Here is an 18,038-nt window from a genome sequence, read left to right as displayed (position 1 = left end):
AAGCACCAGCCGTGAGCAAACAAGCTTAGAGTACAAACACAAGTTCAAAACCCCAATAACCCCAGTATTGACCCCCTCCAAAGCAACTTCTAAAATCAATATTGCTTAATCTGAGGATCCAAGTCAGAAAAATAAATGTAAATTAAGAAAGTTTAAATTAGAGATAATTTAAAGCATATACACAAGAAGAAATAGTATAATAAATTTTCATGTCATCAACTTGAAGCTTCATGTCCAATCTCATTCCTCCTCTGTGCCTGTTTACCTCTTACTATGCCAGACAATTTACTCATTTTTCATTTATTTTTAAAAGTCCTTGTTTAAACCAGCATCCGCATTGAAATTACTCAATTTGTATTCCAAATAGTCCTCCCTCTCTCCTTTTTCCCCTCCTCCCCCGTCTCTCTGTGCCAGTATTGGGGCTTGAACTCAGGGCCTGGGTACTGTCCCTGAACATTTGTGCTCAAGGCTAGTGCTCTACCATTGATCTACACCTCTCTTTTCACCTTTTTCTTGTTCATTGGAGATAAAATTCTCAGGGACTTTCCTGCCTGGGCTGGCTTCAAACTACAATCCTCAGATCTTAGCCTCCTGAATAGTTAGGATTACAGGTGTGAGCTACCAGTGTCTAGAACTGTTCTTTTTTTTAAACCGGTTTTCCAAATAATGACTTGGTTCCATAAGATTGTATAGCTATACTTCTGAATTTTGTATTTAAGTAAATTTACTGATGAGAGAAAAATGCTGGAATATCATATTTGCCTCGTTGTATCCACGATGCAACAAGATGTCATAACTCATTTTATGAGTGTATAGGGGAAATCCTAGAAGAGCCTTGGCTCAGTCATCAAAATCCATAAAGCCATCTAAGCTGATGATACACCATGATATGACCATAATGCAGCCATAAAAACATAAAATTAAATGCTTATAACTTTGTGAGTTCCAAATTATAATGTAAACAAATTAGGCTCCTGTTGAAAACATGAAAAACGTTTCATTTTTGTTATTGTTGTTGCCAGTAGTGGACTTGAACTCAGGATCTCATGATCTCCTTTAGCTTTTTCACTCACAGCTGGCATCCTATCGCTTGAGCCATGCCTTCAGTCCAGTTTTTTGCTGGTTAATTGATGGTAGAGTTTCATAGGTTTTTCTGCCCAAGCTTGCTTCAAACTGAGATCCTCAGGTCACAGCTTCCTGAGTAGCTAGGATTATAGACATCAGCCACCATTCTCCACTGAAATATTTGTCATATTGTATTTCAAGTATTTTCAGTTAGGCAGACCTCTATTTTTCACTCATAAGAGAGAGCAAAACCATGCCTTCTTAGTAACTGTAGGTACAAATATGTCACTTTTTAATACTTGTACACTGAAATTTACTTTCTCAGGCATGAGGAAAAGGAAACTTTGCTATGGCAAAATCCTGGCTAATGATCAAGGCTTGGAGAATTTATTATTTGGTATACTTTCAGGAAAAAAAAGAACATAAATAGTCAACTTCATTCTTTCTCAGTGAAGCAGTATTACTTCAGGGAATGAACTGAATGAATGTTTAGTTTCCAAGTGTGTGGTCCTTAAGTTGCATTCTTTCTATTTCCAGGAGCCGCTGCTTTGATGAGGCAGCCCTTATGGGAGAAGGAGCAAGAAAGAGCTGACCTTGGAGGTGGACTTTGAAAAACCACCTTCTTAGATCTCCTGGGCCACTCCGAGGTGAAGGGCAGCCATAGCTATCATATAAAAAGAAAAATGTACTATCTAACTTGAACAAATGGACCTTCTATGCAGTGAGCAGCTACTTTATTTTTTATTTTTTTATTTTTTATTTTTTGGGTCTGGTCGTGGGGCCTGAACTCTGGGCCTGGGCGCTGTCCCTCAGCTCTTCAGCTCAAGGCTAGCGCTCTACCACTTGAGCCACAGCGCCACTTCCAGCTTTTTCTTTTTGCTTATGTGGTGCTGAGGAATCGAACCCAGGGCCTCATGCCTGCAAGGCAAGTCCTCTACCACTGAGCCACCTTCCTAGCCCTACTTTATTTTTTTTTTAACTTTTTGAACAGTACTTTATTAGTTTGAAAGAAAAGAGCAGGGTTTTTTTTTTTTTATTTTTTGTTTTTTTGTTTTTGCCAGTGCTAAGGCTTGAACTCAGGGTCTGGGCACTGTCACTGAACTTCATTTGCTCAAGGCTAGCACTCTACCACTTGAGTCACAGCGCCACTTCTGGCTTTTTCTGTTTATGTGGTACTGAGGAACTGAACCCAGGGCTTCATGCATGATAGGGGCAAGCCCTACCACTAGGACACATTCCCAACCCCAAAGAGTAGGTTTCTTCGTGACATTTCCATTCATGCAAACAATGTATCCCCATCAAACTCACCCCCCTATCATTCTCTCTGACCCACTCCCCCTTCTCTAGCAACAGAGTTCATTCACCCTCTGGTTTCCTCTTCCCATTCCCACTTGTACTCCACCTTAACAAAAGCCTGTTTTACTTCCCTGTTGTTCATTTATATTAGTGTGTATTAACTGTACCAAAAGGTTTCACTGCAGTATTTCAGAGGTACACATTTTTATTTTGGTCAGAATAACCCTTCCTATTGCTTCCTTTTCCCCCACCTCTGACTCCCTATTTATCAACAGCTTTCATTTAAATTCCTCATGCCATCTTCATACATAGTTATGATTATAGATGTTTCTGGCTGTAATTTAAAACAACTGACTTAACCACACTCAATTATTGTTCAGTTTTGATTCCAAGGATTTCAGGAGCTACTTTCTGAGAAACAGAAAATCAGGATTTAGTCTTGTTGGGACAAAGTAGCTACTAAAACCATGCTTCTGGTGACATCAACTCTCTCAGGTTTTACCCTTTGCTATGCTCCAAATAAATTTGCTTGCCTACCAAAGCAGCCAGAGGCCGAGTTCTAATGTTTCACTCACTTTCTTACCAGGTATGCCGATCTTCTCAATTCTCAAAGCTTTGATGATTTGTTTCTCCCATCAAGAGGGTTCCCAGTGCCCATAGATATATTTCTCCAACAACTTCCCTCCTACAGTCTACCCTCTTACTTTACAAACTTGAAAAGTAACATTCAAATTTTCTGTCAATGTTAATCTTCTCAAAGAGAATTCCAGCCTTACAGTTGGTTGATACTGATTCTCCAAAGTGTCTTGAGCAAAATCTATATCTAAAGAGGCCTTCTTGGAGGTGCTGTCCTCCAGCAAGACAGTGTTTAGTTGACTACCTGAGTTTCCTCCCAGAATTGGACAGAATGTTCCAGGCACTTGTCGCTTTTCCTCTCTGCCAAGTGTAGGTAGGAAGGGACAGACGAGGTCTCCAGAAATTGAAGGAGAAGTAATAGGGGCAGTATGTCCTGCTTTGGTATCACAGGGTGTTAGAGGGACCCAGGGATGATCACTTTCTTGGCACCATCTCCTCCCACTCAACACCTGAGCTGTTTTTTTAAATATCATTAGAAACACATTAAAAACATTTAATATGCTTCTGTCTATCATCTTTAGCCCTACTAGTATGGAAATGGTCTCATCTCTGTCATTCAATCAAAGTCATTCATTCCCTGAGTCCTTTTTTCATCATTTTCTATATAAGCAGCAAGAACAATGACTTTACAAGAAGAAAGGTGCATACAAGTGAGTAGTGAAGGATTAACATTACCCAAAGACAAGTCTAACCTCTGTCCTCAGCTGGCTGGAATGTGACCTCTGAGCTGCTGGAATATCCTGCCAGATAGAAGAGTTGTTTGTGTTTGTATCTGCGTGGGCTCTCTGTGTCTGAAGTATTAGTTCCCAGTCCAGAGGAGCCCAAGATTAAAGGTCTTATCTTGGTCTCAGTGAAAGACTAGAGGCTAAAGGTCAGCCATGAGGGTGGTAGTGACTGAGCCCCCAGTGAAAACTCAGGCAGTCAAGCTATGAGTTTGATTCCCTGACTGGTAGTTTCCCTGTTCACTGTCATACCACAAAGCTAACAGAAAGCAACTCTGCCCAGAATCCACAGGGATCAGAAACCAGATACTCCACACCAGGCTCCCCACATCAGGCCCACCTCCACACTAGGCCCCACTATGGACCCCTCCACACTGGGCCTTTCCACAGCTCCAACTGCATGAAGGCCTTCTCTTGACTGAGTTTAACTTGCAGCCTTTCGCTGAAATAATCCATAACCTTAACCAGAGTCCCTTCTAGTAAACTATCAAACCTAAATTATTGAAGAACCCCTTACATTTACAATCTATCAGCATCAGAAGTGAAGACAAACTTAGGTCCAACTTTGCAGTCTGCCTAGCTTCTTGCAACAAATTACAGTATTTTGAGAGAATGGCTTTTTTTTTATTAAAAAAAAAAAAAAAAGGAGACTAGACAAGCTCATGCCTGCCATTCTGGCTACAAGGGAGGACAGATTAAGAGGACTTTGTTCTAGGCCAACCTGGGCAAAAAAGTTCACAAGATCCCAGTAGAAAAAGTTGGGCATGGTGATGTACGCCTATCATCTCAGCTACCGTGGGACACGTAATTAGGAATGGGGCTGGGACTCAGGGGTAGAAAGGAGAGGAGTAGGGCTCCTTGAGTTGAGAATGCCATCTTTTCTCTTGAAGCACAGCCTGACGCATATTCTGTTCTGTGGTCCTCTTCAAGGCTTGGATGGAAACTGTTCCAAACACTTCTGCAAGTGTCTTTACAGAAAATCTATCTTCTGGACACTGTTTTAGGTACTTGGGAAATGCCCATGGATAAAACAAAAATCTCTATCCTGGTAGAGATTATACTCTATGTATGAGTGTAAGTAGACAATGAACAATTATTTGAAGAGATGATAAGACACATAATACAGTAGAGAGCTGGAAGTGCACTACAAGGAAGGAAAAGATTAGAGAAGAGGTGGGCAGGAAGACAGAGGAATTAAACAGTGGTGGACAGACTCTACCTCCCAGAGAAGGCAGAATCTGACCAAACACTCAGATGTTAAGGAAATACCCAGTTCCACAAAAACCTATGGAATTCTAGGGGATAATTGGCAAATAGAATTATACAGAATTCTTGGTTAAAGAAAGACTTCTGCAGGGAATGGTGGCTCATACCTATAACCCTACCTTCTTGGGAGGCAGAGATCAAGAGACTCATGATTTGGGGCCAATTTGGGCAACAAGTCTCAAGACTCCATCTCAACCAATAAAAATCTGTCTGTAGTAGTGCACATCTGCCATGTTATGGCAGGAAGTATAAATAGGGGGATTGTAATCTAGACCAGCCCAGGCAGAAATTGAGACCTAATATAAAAATTAATCAAACCAAAAGAAGCTAGAGGGCATGGATCAGGAAATGAAGTCCTAAGTTCAAATCCCGGTACAGCTAAAAAAAAAAAAAAAAGTAAAAATAAAAAAATAATAAAGACATCCTTTTCTCAATTGAAACCATCTAGGAAATGCTTCTATGCCAATAGGTCTGCCTTTGTCAGCCAGGTGCCACCAATTTCAAGCTGTATGACCAGGGAAGGCTAGTTTTCTTCTCAAATTCTCTTTCCTGGTTTCTGAAGGGGGGGAGGGGTGAAAATTAGTATTTGCTATGGGCTAAAGTATACTCTCTGTAAAACTAATACTAAAGCTCTAAGCCACTGTACCCCAGAAAACAACTGTATAAGGAGATAGGGTCATTTTAATGGTAATTAAGGTCAATGAGGTTTGTGGGGTGGCTCTAATCTAATATGACTGTCTTTAAAATAAGCAAGTGGGACACAAGCTAGCACAGAGGGAAGTCCATGTGAAGACAGAGGGAGAAGACTGTCATTTGCAAGCCAAGTGGGAAGTCCTGGAGAACAGCTGAGTTCCCATACCTTGACTACAGACTTATGCCAATACATTTCTGTTATTTTTAAGCCACCCTGTCTTTGATACTTGGTTATGACAGCAAGCTGATTACTACAGCATCTTAGAGAGTTGTTATAGATGTTCTGGGCTGTCTAGATCTCAAAGAGTCTGCTCTGGGTCTCTGATTCATTTTAACCCTTCAGGTGAAATTTTCACCCCATTAGTATGTGCAGACTGGAACAGGCAGTTATTCCTAGATTTTTATTATTACTTTTTCCATCACAGAAAGCATGGTTTCATGGAAAGGATATAACTATTTAATTCTATTCCTCTATCCCTGTTGCTTTGACTATACGTAAACCCATAAAAGTAATATAGATAAGCATATCATTTAAAATAAATCCTTACAGACAAGCACAAGAAGGAAAAAGAAAAATCTCCTTTCCTTTCACATCCCTACTTCATGTCCTATTCTTAAGTGCAAACACTGACTATAATTTATTTGTGCATTGTTCCTGGAAAAGATGTTGTGCATTTATTTTAAAAAGTATATGCACTCTTTAAAAGTTTTATGCAGAGCTTTTTCTGTCACCTGTACACAGATGGTCTCATTCTGTCTCCTGGGCTATTTAATGTTGCTCACATAATTTTGAGTCCAAAGGTCAGGTGGCTTGGGGGAGGAAGGGATCAAGCAGTCTTTCCAAGAGCCCGTCACAGACCTGCCTCTTTCTGCTTCTTCTCTGTCATCCAAAGTCATCTTCACCCAAAGTTCGCTGCAAGAGGGGTTGCAGTGATTGGTGGGAGGAGAGTGATGGAAGAGGTGACATTGATCAAGATGCTTTGGGGCTCATATGATATGTTGAATTGAAACTCCTTTGCACAACTACTGAAAGATACTAAGATAAGATAAAATAAATGCATATTCATAAGGGAAAGAGGGAAGGGAAGAGAGGCAGAAATCTCTTTGCCAAACCCATAGCTTTTTTTTTTTTTTTTAAAGGCAGGCTGAGACAACTTAGGCCATTTATTTCTTTTAGACAGATAACTGGGTCAGGGATGAACCCTGTGTGGATTGGCCTAGAGATTTGGTGGAAGCTTGGCCTATGTCTGGGATGCTGAATGGGAGGGCTGTGTCCTGCAAGCAAGGGGTCACCAGTGTCTGTGGTGTAAGATGTTCTACATCTTTACAGCTTATACATCCCACATGTACACAGCACAACATATACACAGAACTGTACACGTGTACACTATGTATATGCAGGAAAATAATTGTAGAGAAAGCTGTTTAGTGAAGTGTGTTATCTTCCACTTATCATTCCAAGTCTGTGCAATGAACATACTTACCCTTTTGTTTTCTTTTTGTGTCAGTACTGGGACTTGAACTCAGGGTCTAGGTGCTATCCTTTAGATTTTTTTTGCTCAAAGATGGCACTCTATCACTTATGCTACAGCTCCACAGCTGGCTTTTTGCTGTTTAATTGGAGGTAAAAGTCTCAAGGATTTTTCTGTCTGGTCTGACTGGTGATCCTTAGATCTCAGCTTCTGAGTAGCTAGGATTACAGGAATGAACCACCAACACCTGGCTACGTTTTATTTTATGTTTTTAAGGGCTAGTTTAAAAGTTTCTGCCATATGCAACATTCTGGAAGCTGCCACTTCAGATAGAAAAAGAATATTTGTCTTTTCTCAAGAATACCTAGGGCTTTATGTAATTTGTACAGCAAATTGTTGTAAGAGGAAATAATTGTAATTATGATTATTTTAGATGCTTGTAGACACAGAGCTTTGGCAGTAAGCTTTAAGAAGTTTTGCTTTGCCATTTTGGCTACTAGAGGCCTGTTCTGTGCTAGGAGCTAGGGATCCAAAGATGAAGGCCTCTCATCTTTTTTTTCCTACAGCATCTGCAAACAAATGAGCTGAAGCCACATGTGGTTATGTTCATGAAGAACACAGGACTCCAGCAAAGAAGTGATCCATTGGCCTGGAGGAGCTGAAGCAGAATGTAATATTAGAATTGAGTGAAAACAATCAGAAGGGGTGGATACGCAGTTCTTGGCTGCCTACCACTGAATACCATGTGTTGTTCTCATTATAGACCTATCTCATCTCATTACCATAGTTCTGGCATTGAAATGCAGGCCCATGTTCTGTATTAAGCATCTATCACTGCGTAACAGATTTGGGAGATCAAAACAGCTCCTATTTATTATCACATAGTTCAAGTGCCAGAAGTCCACAGACAAAGTTGGATTCTCTGCCCAGGGTCTTACAGTAAATGCAAGAGCTATGTTTCTTCCTGGAGCTCTAGGGGATCATTTTGCTCTCAAGTTAGTTCAAGCTGTTGCAGAATTTTAATTCTTAGCCATCTCCTTCATCTCCAAGGCAGCAGTGTCCAATTCAGTTTTATGGGCTTTTAAGCTCCCATTTCCACTTCTACCTTCCTCTACTGATGTTAAGGACTCTTGTGATTCCTTTGGGCCAACCTAGGTGATCTAGAATGATCTTCCTGAAGAAATGGCATACCTCTCTTACAATTAGGGTCTCTTTGAATATTAAGTAGTAAAAGTGAAGGGGGAGGGGTGAGCAAATTGAAGTGGAGTGAGATGGAGGTGTGGTGGGAGAGCAATCCTGAGTAGAGGGATCCAAGGTTTCAATAGCAGCTGTGTCTGCCAGATGTGGCTTTGATCTTAGACTCTCTTCTCCAAAATCACTAGGACATAATTTTTTTTAGGTTGAAGGGAAGGGGCAGCAAGAACAGTCCTAAGATATGGCTGTCAGTGGAAAGGTGAGTGCCTTTGCTTTAAGTTATTTTCCATCAGGCACTACCACAATCCTTGACCTCTTTGTTTTAAGGTTAACTAATAACCTGAGTTACACTGCACTGTCTCCTTTGCATGTAAGGAAGCAGTTTCATAGTGCCAGGGATTAGATATATAACTATTTTGACAGGGATATAATTCTACCTACCATAGTCTTTAACCTGTACCTTGGCAGACATCTGTAGCTTGGGGGTGGTGGTGGGGGGGGGGGGACGGGGAAGCGGGGGATCCTGTGGAACAGGAGCCCAGGACCACTGTCCTGAGCACCAAGGCTCACCTAAGAATATTTATTATTTTAAATTCCTCATCAACAATTAAAAAACAAAACAAGAACAGGATCTTGAAAACCAGACTTCCAGTTTCTCTTGGAAATGCAGTGGCTCTGGAAACCCTGAATTCCAGGTCACTCCGGGACTAGGGTGTGCCTTGCCCAAAGAATGGAGAAGAGGATCCATGCCCCTCTCTCCATAGGCCTCTGCCCGCTGGGGTCCTATTTATTCAGAGCCCAATATAGGGCCATGGGGCGGGGGGGGGGGGGGGGCGGCACAAAACTCTCTGGTACCCAGCGGAGGTGCCCGTAAGCAATATATAAATTCTTTTGATTCTCCAACCCAGCTATGCAGGAGCCTCCTAAGCTACTGATCTGAAAGCGAGGCACAAGTGACAGTCAGGGCGCACGATTGGTACCTCCGGCCAGGGTGGCCTCTGATGCCCCACTGCCCCGCCACGGGGTGGGTCCCCAGATCCTCCCCACGCGTTCCGCCCCCGCCCCCGGCCGGACTCCCCGCCCCAAGCGGAGCGCGCGCTCGCCAAAGGGGCCAGAGTTGGGGAGCCCGCCGCTGGCCGCAGCCTGTGCTCGGCGCTCTAGGCCGGTTCGCCGCGGTCACGAGAAGGGCCCCGCGCCGCCCGGGCCTCTTCGGGCTGGACGAGGTCAGAGTCCGCCTCTGCGGTCCGCGCGCTGGCGCATCCCTGCCCGGGGTGCCATCGCTGCGATGCCCGGGGCTGGCCCGGCCGCCGGGGCGCACCGCCCGCAATCGGAGTACCCCGAGGAGCTGCCCTCCCAGGAGGTAAGTGGGGGGCCGCCCGCGGCGCTCCGAAGGCGCCTCGACGCCCGCCTCTCTCGCCCCGAAGCTGCCCTCCCTCTCGCCATGCCTCGGAGAAAACCTCGGAAAAACGATCCCGCGGAAATCCACCGCTGGCTGCTGGAAATGGGGACCAGGTCCTCCGGTCCACTCTGTCCTCCGAGCCTGGGGAGCCCCGTGCTCGGGAGTTGCTCAGTCCCACGTTGGGGTCACTCGGGGATCTGTCAAGCCGGTGGCTAGGGAACGTCTCCCATCCGCAGGGACAGAGCCCGCATCGACGGCCTGGCTCGGCGCTCGGACCGGGATCCACGCAGTGAGGAGCAGCCCCGGGGCTCGGTGGTTTCAGCGTCCCCAGCCGCGCTCCCTGGCGGCAGGAAAGCGAGGGTCGCAGGGCAGGGACGCGCCCCGGGAAGAGGCTGCAGGATGTGGGCCTTACACAGCCCTGGTCTAACAGTGCTGGGCGCCAGAGCACATGGGTGGTGGTTCTCAGCGAGTTTGATTCCCTCCGACAGCCTGAGCTGCTTTGGAAGGTGGGAGCTTCCAAGGAGCCGTGCTGCTGTTGCTGAGAGCAGAGGGAGGCCCGTACTCCTGACTCAGGAATCACGGGATGATGGACGCATCCCCTCCCTGAGCCTCTGGTTCTTCCTTTGTAAGGTCAGGGATCGTAAGTCACAGCCACTTCAGAGGTGTTGTGTAGCTATAGGTGACAATGCCCGTCAGGCCCAGCGCAGCGCCTGTCATCCAGTCATGGCTGTCCTTCTTGGGGCCTCTGTGGGTCTGTTAGTGGGCACTGGGCTGCCTCAGGTTGTGTAAGTGGTGGGAAATGGAGAGCGTTTTGGTCCACCATCCTGTCATTGAGCTGGCTTCTTCAGCTCTGGCTTGTGGCTGTCACCACTGCCACTAGGCTTTCCAGTGGGTTCCCGCTGAAGGGGTGTCCACCTGGGGCGAGGGGGGGGGCGGGGATATAGGTCCTGCCCACTGCAGTGACAGCCCTCACGAGCTTGCTGGTCTCCCATAGAAGGGGGAAAACTTCCACAACTTCCAAGGGGGCTCTGTCATGGCACCTCTTCCTTAAGGGAGCAGGTAAAGAAGGAAGAGAAGGCTTCTTGGTTCCCAGCCCTTGCCTCTCAACATCCGGAACATGACAGGCCTGATTGCCATTGCCAGAGTGTTCAATGCAAGAAAGTCAGTTTAGCCTGAGATGGTTGCTATCATCCCTTGGTGTACTTCACACTTTTTTTTTTGTCTAAATAACTGATGCAAAAAGCTACTGATTTATGGTTTCAAAAATAATACAGGGAAGCTGTTTGCTCATGCATGTAATGCTAGCTACCCAGGAGGCTGAGAGCTGAGGGGCATGGATTGAAGCAGCCTGGGCAGGAAGATTCTCATCTGCAACTGTGGCTTAAGTGACAGAGTGCCAGTTTAATGCCAGTACTGGCACAAAAAAAGAAAGGAAAAAGAAGAGGAAGGGAGGAAAGGAGAGAGGGAGAAAGGAAGGAAGGAAGGAATAGAGGAAGGAAGGAAACTGACAATAGTCTAGAGTCCTGGTTGGTCCCTGTGAGATATTTTGTTTAATTGCATACTTACTGGAGTAAAGTCTTCTATGGCTCAGTATCTTTCAAAGACCAACCCCAAGGGAGCAAGGATAAAAGATCAGGAAGCCTAGTACCAACAGATAATCCTCTCTTTGTTTTCTGAGATGACAGCAGTGATTGAATCATTAAATTAGACACAGCATAGGCCAATTGATTGGGTTAATTTTTTTTTAAGTTAACTTGTGGGACGAGATATAGTGGTGCACACCTATAGAATCCCAGCTACTTGGGAAAGGAGGATCAAGATCTGAAGCTGATCAGATTATTGAGACCCTATCTCAAAAAAGTTTCTAGTGATGTGGTTCATGACTCTAATCCCAGCTACTTTGGTAGGAGGAGGTTGGAGGATCAAGGCCTAAGGCTGAGTAAAATAAATGAGACCTTAAATGAAAAACAAACTAAAATGAAAGGGTTGGGGTGTGGCTGAATTCATGGAGGAAGTACAAGGCCCTGAGTTCAAAATTCAGTAGCATCAAAAATAAAAATAAAAATACATACAATAAAAATTAAGGAAGTTAGCTTTGGGTCATAGAATAAGAAACTGCCTCCTCAGCTTTAGTGCTCATTATCACCTTGTCCTATCAAGTAGATTTTTTTGAAGTGTCTACTGGGTTTTTATTTTGGCAACTATTAAAAAGGGAATCTATTTCTTTGGTGAACTGAAGACTTTCAGCTTTGAAATAGAAATAACCAGTTGCTAGTGATCCTCAGCCTTAGTGATGGTTAGAATAGTAGAAACTTCTAGGAACATACCTGGCTCACTTTGATTTACTGACCTGGGTTACAGTAGCTTAGATTACAGGGAGATTCAAAATGCAGAGACACTTTTGTGCTGGTACTGGGACTTGAACTCAGGGCGTTGGCTTTTTTGCTCAAGGCGGATCCTCTACCATTTGAGCCACATCTCCACTTCCAGGTTTTGCTGTTTAATTGATGATAAGAGCCTCGCAGACTTCCCTGCCCAGGCTGGCTTCGAATTGAGATCCTTAGATAGTAGCCATCTAAGTAGGATAATAGGCATGAGCCACCAGCACCTGGTCTATGCTGTTTCTTTTCCATAGATCTATATGGTCACCTTTTATTTGAATGTTCCTTATTCTTCAGTTTGTTTATGCAGTGTGTGTGTGTGTGTGTGTGTGTGTGTGGGTGGGTGGGTGGTCTTGGAGATGCAACACACAGGGCCTTGCACAAATGCTCTGTCACTGAGCTACATCTGGAGCCCTCACAAAGGTCTTTGATTACCTGTCTTCCAGCTCTTTGTGTTGCCTTATAGATACTTTCACAGAAACTCTTGGCAAGAGAAAATGGCAGTAACTAGAAAGGCTACAGCAGGGTTTTTGCATATGTGATTTGACTGAATAGTCCCTTAGAGCATTGTGGGACAGTGTTCACTAAATTAGGTGGTCCATTTGGAAATGTCCACAGGGGCCAAGGAACAACAAAAACTCACTGCACTGGGTGGGCTGGGTAGAAATGATGAGGAGAGTGGGGCCTTTGATGGCCAGAAGGACATGTTCTGTACTCAAGGAAGACCACCACCATTCACCTCCAACTGACTGGGAATCAAATGGGCTGCTATAGATCACAAAAATGACCACCAAGTCTTCCCATCCCCTAATACAGGACTCCTTTACAACATGGCATTGCAACTTTCATTAAGAGGTGGGTTCTGTTTGTCCAGCCCTTGAATCCAGGCCTGGCCATGAGATTTGTTTTGGCCAATGGTTCATTGGCAGATGAGTCACAGCAGAGGTTTTTTGTTTGTTTGTTTTTCTTTCTTTCTGGTACTAAGGCTTGAACTCTGGGTGTAGGCACTGTCTTTTAGCTTTTCTACCCCTTAAAGCACAGCTCCACTTTTGGATTTTTGCTAGTTAATTGGAGATTAGAGTCTCGTGGACTATCCTGCTTGAGAGAGCATTGAACCTCAATCCTCAGATCTTACCTTCCTGAGTAGCCAGCATCTTGGCATGAGCTACTGGCAGCGGGCTGGCTCTTGACTTGATTTGGGATACACATGACCAAGACACATAAAGAAGATTCCTGGACCATCCACAGAGTCTTTCAGAATCTCCCACAACTATTGGGATCAGCTAAGTTGGCCCGGAGCAGTTCTGCTCAGCTAACCCACAGAATATGGGAAAATAGTGTTTATTCAGGTGATTTAGTATTGGGGCCAGAAGCAAAACCTTACAGTAATACAACTCTGCATTGCCAGATGTTATGATCTTTTAAATAGAAACCATAAGTTCAAATATTTGTGTAAGTTCCAATTTTGAGAAAAAAATCTGCATTACTTGCCAACATCCTAAAAGCACTTAATGGGCCAAACAAAACACATCTTTAGGCTGAACATAGCTTGGTGGTTGTTGGTTTCCAATTTCCTACATAGATACAAGGGGAGGGGTTTCTATGAACAATGCCTCATTACCTCCTGTCACCCATCCACCCTTCTTGCCACAGGAGTGACTGCTCATGTGCAGTGGATGGGAAGACTGGACATTTCTTTGTTCTCCACTGAGAGCTGTTGGAATCATCTTTCCCTTTCTCTTCCTCTCAGAGATTCTAAAGGTTTCGTCACAAAATCAATGTAGTTTTAAAATCTTGGGGGAGAAGAAATGGTGTATTAATGGAAAGAGGAGAAAAAGTCAGAAGTCAGTTATTGTCATAGTTCAATGAGACCAGAAAATACATGAGAAACAATAAGAAAATGATTGTACTTAGTCAGTGATTTTTCTTTCTTTTCTTCTCTGTAATATTTTTTTTTTTTGGTGGTACTGGGGATTGAATTGAGGAATTCATGCTTGCTAGTCAGGTACTCATTTGACTCACACCTCCAACCTTGTTTCTGTGTTGGTTATTTACTGCCAGTACACAGGAGCTAGAACCCAGGAGTTGGGCACTGTCCCTTAGCTTGTTGGTGCTCTACCACTTGAACCACACTGCTTCTGGCTTTTTGCCTGAGCTGGCTTTCAACCTGATCCTCAGATCTCAGCCTCCTGAATAGCTAGTTTAGATGTGAGGTCTTGCTTTATGCCTGGGCTTAGCCTGGGCTGTGATCCTTCTATGTGCCTTTTGCATAACAGGTATGCACCACTATGCTCAGCTATGTGTTTCTCCCGTAGGTGGAATAATAATTATGTGTAAGGATTATGTCCAGCCATTGGCTAGAAGAAATCTATTGTCTGAGCTGGCCTTGAGTCACCGTCCCCCAAAACCAGGTTTGCTTCTTAAGTAGCTAGTAGTACAGGCTTGATCCACTACACCTGGCTAGACAAGTGGTTTTCAATCTTTTTTTTTTTTTGTCGGTCCTGGGACTTGAACTCTGCCCTTGGGCACTGTCACTCAACTCTTCAGCTCTAGGCTAGTGCTCTATCACTTTGAGCCACAGTGCCACTTCTGGGTTGTTTTTTTTTTTTGGTAGTTAATTGGAGATAAGAGTCTCATGGCTTTTCCTGCCTGGGCTAGCTTTGAACCTCAATTTTCAGTTCCCAGCCTCCTGAGTAGCTAGGATTACAGGTGTGAGCCACAGGCAAGTATTTTGTTACAGTAGCAGAAAGCTGACTACCCCACTATGCAAACTTGGAAAGTATGTGTAGTGTTGGAATGGTGTGACTAATGTAGACCACATTCTTTCTTTTCTGGGAAGTAGCTTTAGTACAGATAAACATTCTGCAAAGAACACTATTTCCTACACAAAACGGACAGGAAGGCTAAAAGTTGTATGTGAATGGCAGGGAGGCTGGGACAGAAGAAAAGTAAATACCAGAAGGTAGAGCAGATGAGACGTTAAAAGGGAATACATATCATTGCCAGGCACTGGCGTCTCATGCCTATAATTTTAGCCATTGGAGAGGCTGAGCTCTGGAGGACCTGGGACTGGTTGGCTGGTTTAAGTCTATGTCACCAGATGGAGGTGAGGTTTAGTGAAAATTTCCCTTTAAATGTAGGAACTTTTCACTTAGAGCCTTGACTTCAATCACAGAATAAGAATTTCTGAACAAATCACAATGGTAGGAAAACTTGGCAGAGCTTTATTAAGTAAACAAGCAAGCAAGCAGATGAACAGACAAAAAAACCCAGACAAATGCACAAAAGGGCAGAGGCACACTCTACCATAGTGTGGGTGCTCTCATGGGAAGAGACAGAGCAGAGAAGACACACATACACACAGGGAGACGCGCAGAGAGACATAGTGCACTTTGGGCTCTTGGGATATTTATAGGGTAAAGGCAGGGGTCTGCTTCATTGTCACGCAAAGATAAGTGCTTTGTCTTTTTTTTTTTTTTTTTTTGTCAGTTGTGGGGCCTGAACTCTGGGTCTGGGCGCTGTCCCTCACCTCTTCGGCTCAAGGCCAGCGCTCTACCACTTGAGCCACAGAGCCACTTTCGGCTTTTTCTGCTTATGTGGTGCTGAGGAATCGAACCCAGGGCCTCAGGCATGCAAGGCAAGTGCTTTGTCTTTGCTCTAATCACCTGGCGTTACTTTCTGAGTTTCCAGGTAAGAATGCATCCTGCCATGAAACAGATCTTTACCCTTGAGATGAGGAGGTGCCCTGCTATCTGTCTTTTGGGGACAAAAGGTGGCTTACGTTTGAGGAAGGAGTTTTCTCAGTAAGCCATACCTCCTGTCAAACAAATGTTAATTTTTGGGGTGAGGCATGCATCCCTCAGGAAGGAATGCATCTTTGTCTCTCTTTGAAGCAAGGATGGCACTTCTATGTTTCTAAGTATCCTGCATCAGCCAGACCAGGTAGAAAAATTTGCTACTAACTTCTCAACCCATAGCTAGGCACAGTGACAAATGCCTGCCATCCCAAGCTAGATGTGAGGCTGAGACTGGGTGGATTGCAGTTCTGTGCAAGGCTGGGCAGAAAAGCCTGAAAGATTCCATCTCCATAGAGAGAAGCTGGATGCTGTGCTTGTGTTTGTCATCCCAGTAATGATGAGAAGGCTAAAAGTAGGTGGATTGGAGCCTGCGCAGGAAGTGAGACCCAATCTCAAAAATAACCAGCAATGGGGCTGGGAAGGTGGCTCAGTGGTAGAGTGCTTGCCTTGCCTGCATGAGGCCCTGGGTTTGATTCCTCAGAACCACATAAGCAGTAAAAGCCCGAAGTGGCACTGTGGCTCAAGTGATAGAGCACTTGCCTTGAGCTGAAGAGCTGAGGAACGGCACCCAAGACCAGAGTTCAGGCCCCACGACCGACAAAAAAAAAAAGAAAAAAGAAAAATAACCAGCAAATACGAGGGCCAGAAGTGTGACTGAAGGGGTAGAACATCAGCTTAGCAAGCATGAGGCCTTGAGTTCAAAACCCAATACCACAAAATAACAACAACAATAACAACAATAATAATAATAATAGGAGACAGATGTCAGCAAGGTACTAGTTCAGAATGGGAAAGCTTTGAGAGATGGTCTGTGGGTTGCTCCTGAAGCTGTGGGGTAGGGCAGAAGCAGGGTTGTGAGGAAGGATGGGGGGCCCAGTTGATGACAAAGTGACAGCTTTCATCTACCAGACAAGGAGTTAGCTTTGCAATAGACACTGTCTGCCATTGTTTGAAAAGTAGGCATCCAACTTACACTGAAAACAGTGACTAGGAAGAAGGAAGGGGCTAGAATCATCATGGAGGGAAGAGGGGGATGGTGGGGCAGGGGCACTCATGGGACAGTCCTTATTTACACAGAGGGAAGAGGCTTACACTGAGAGACTGGAGCTTCTGAATAAATATTAAGTGAAGAAGGAGCTTCTTGAGGGAAAATAAAGGAGAAAGCTTGAAATGTTAGTGTAAAGGCCAACTAGCTATCATGAAAGTGAGAGCAGAATTTAGTGTAGGAAAGATTGGCTGCAGGAGGAAGTGGGTTGGGGGACAGAGGATGATGCAGTGATTGTTTCACTCAAGGTCAGAAATCTGGGTGATGTCTTGGAGGAAAGCCCTTGGGCTGCTTGGCTACGACTGATGTACCTCAAATCCATCAGTTGTCAATCTGTTTAAGTTTGTGGACAAACTTTTACTGGGACTGTCAGGATGTTCAATAACTTCTTCTGTGTGTGTGTGTGTGTGTGTGTGTGTGTGTGTGTGTGTATGTGTGTGTGTGTGTGTGTGTGTGTGTGTGTCTATGCACATACATGCTGGGAATTGACCCCAGGGCCTTGTAAATGCTTAGCACCAGCTCTACCACCCCAGATCTGTATCATTTTTTAAAGTTGGGAGCAACAATGGCCTTAAAGAATTTTGCTGTAATTGACTGTGGTATTGCACATGCCTGCAATCCCTTGGGATGTGAAGATAGGGAAATCTTGAGTTCAGGGTCAATGTGGGCAAAATTGCTAAGAACCTATGTCAGAAGCAAAATAAAACCAAAGGAGTTCACTGGTGTGGCTCAGTAGTAGAGCCCAAAGCCCAGGGTTCAATCCTTAGTACTATGAAAAAGATTTTGCTGTAAATTTTTTTTTTAAGAAAAACAATCTTGATATCAGAATTCTTTGCTGTGCCAGTATTATCTTTCTGATATTCAAAGGAACTTTAATAAAGTTGATGCACATTCACTAAAACAAACTAAAAGCAAACCAACTGTTACTTTTTGCCTAAACTAGGTTTTTAAGCCTGTCCTAGGACTCCACTGTTTTTCATTGTAAAGGATGTTCATTGACAGGATGCCAGTGGTTCACACCTGTAATCCTAGCTACTCAGGGGGCTGAGATGTGAGAATCACAATTCAGAGC

At 44.3% G+C, this 18,038-nt stretch overlaps 1 protein-coding gene across 1 annotated transcript in view; it reads left to right on the top strand.

The window, feature by feature from the left end:
- Positions 1–9,589: 9,589 nt before the first annotated feature.
- The window catches only part of LOC122121374 (two pore calcium channel protein 1-like), a 57,343-nt gene continuing 48,894 nt past the window's right edge, over positions 9,590–18,038 (top strand). The window contains exon 1 of the mRNA XM_042695554.1: positions 9,590–9,704. Coding sequence (XP_042551488.1) covers positions 9,630–9,704 — 75 coding nt within the window. The 5' untranslated portion in view covers positions 9,590–9,629. The remainder of the gene's footprint in view (positions 9,705–18,038) is intronic.

Source organism: Dipodomys spectabilis, unplaced genomic scaffold (genome assembly GCF_019054845.1).
Source record: "Dipodomys spectabilis isolate Male_0828 unplaced genomic scaffold, ASM1905484v1 ptg000187l, whole genome shotgun sequence".
Classification (NCBI taxonomy): Eukaryota; Metazoa; Chordata; class Mammalia; order Rodentia; family Heteromyidae; genus Dipodomys; species Dipodomys spectabilis.
This window is presented reverse-complemented; position numbering and strand designations above follow the sequence as displayed.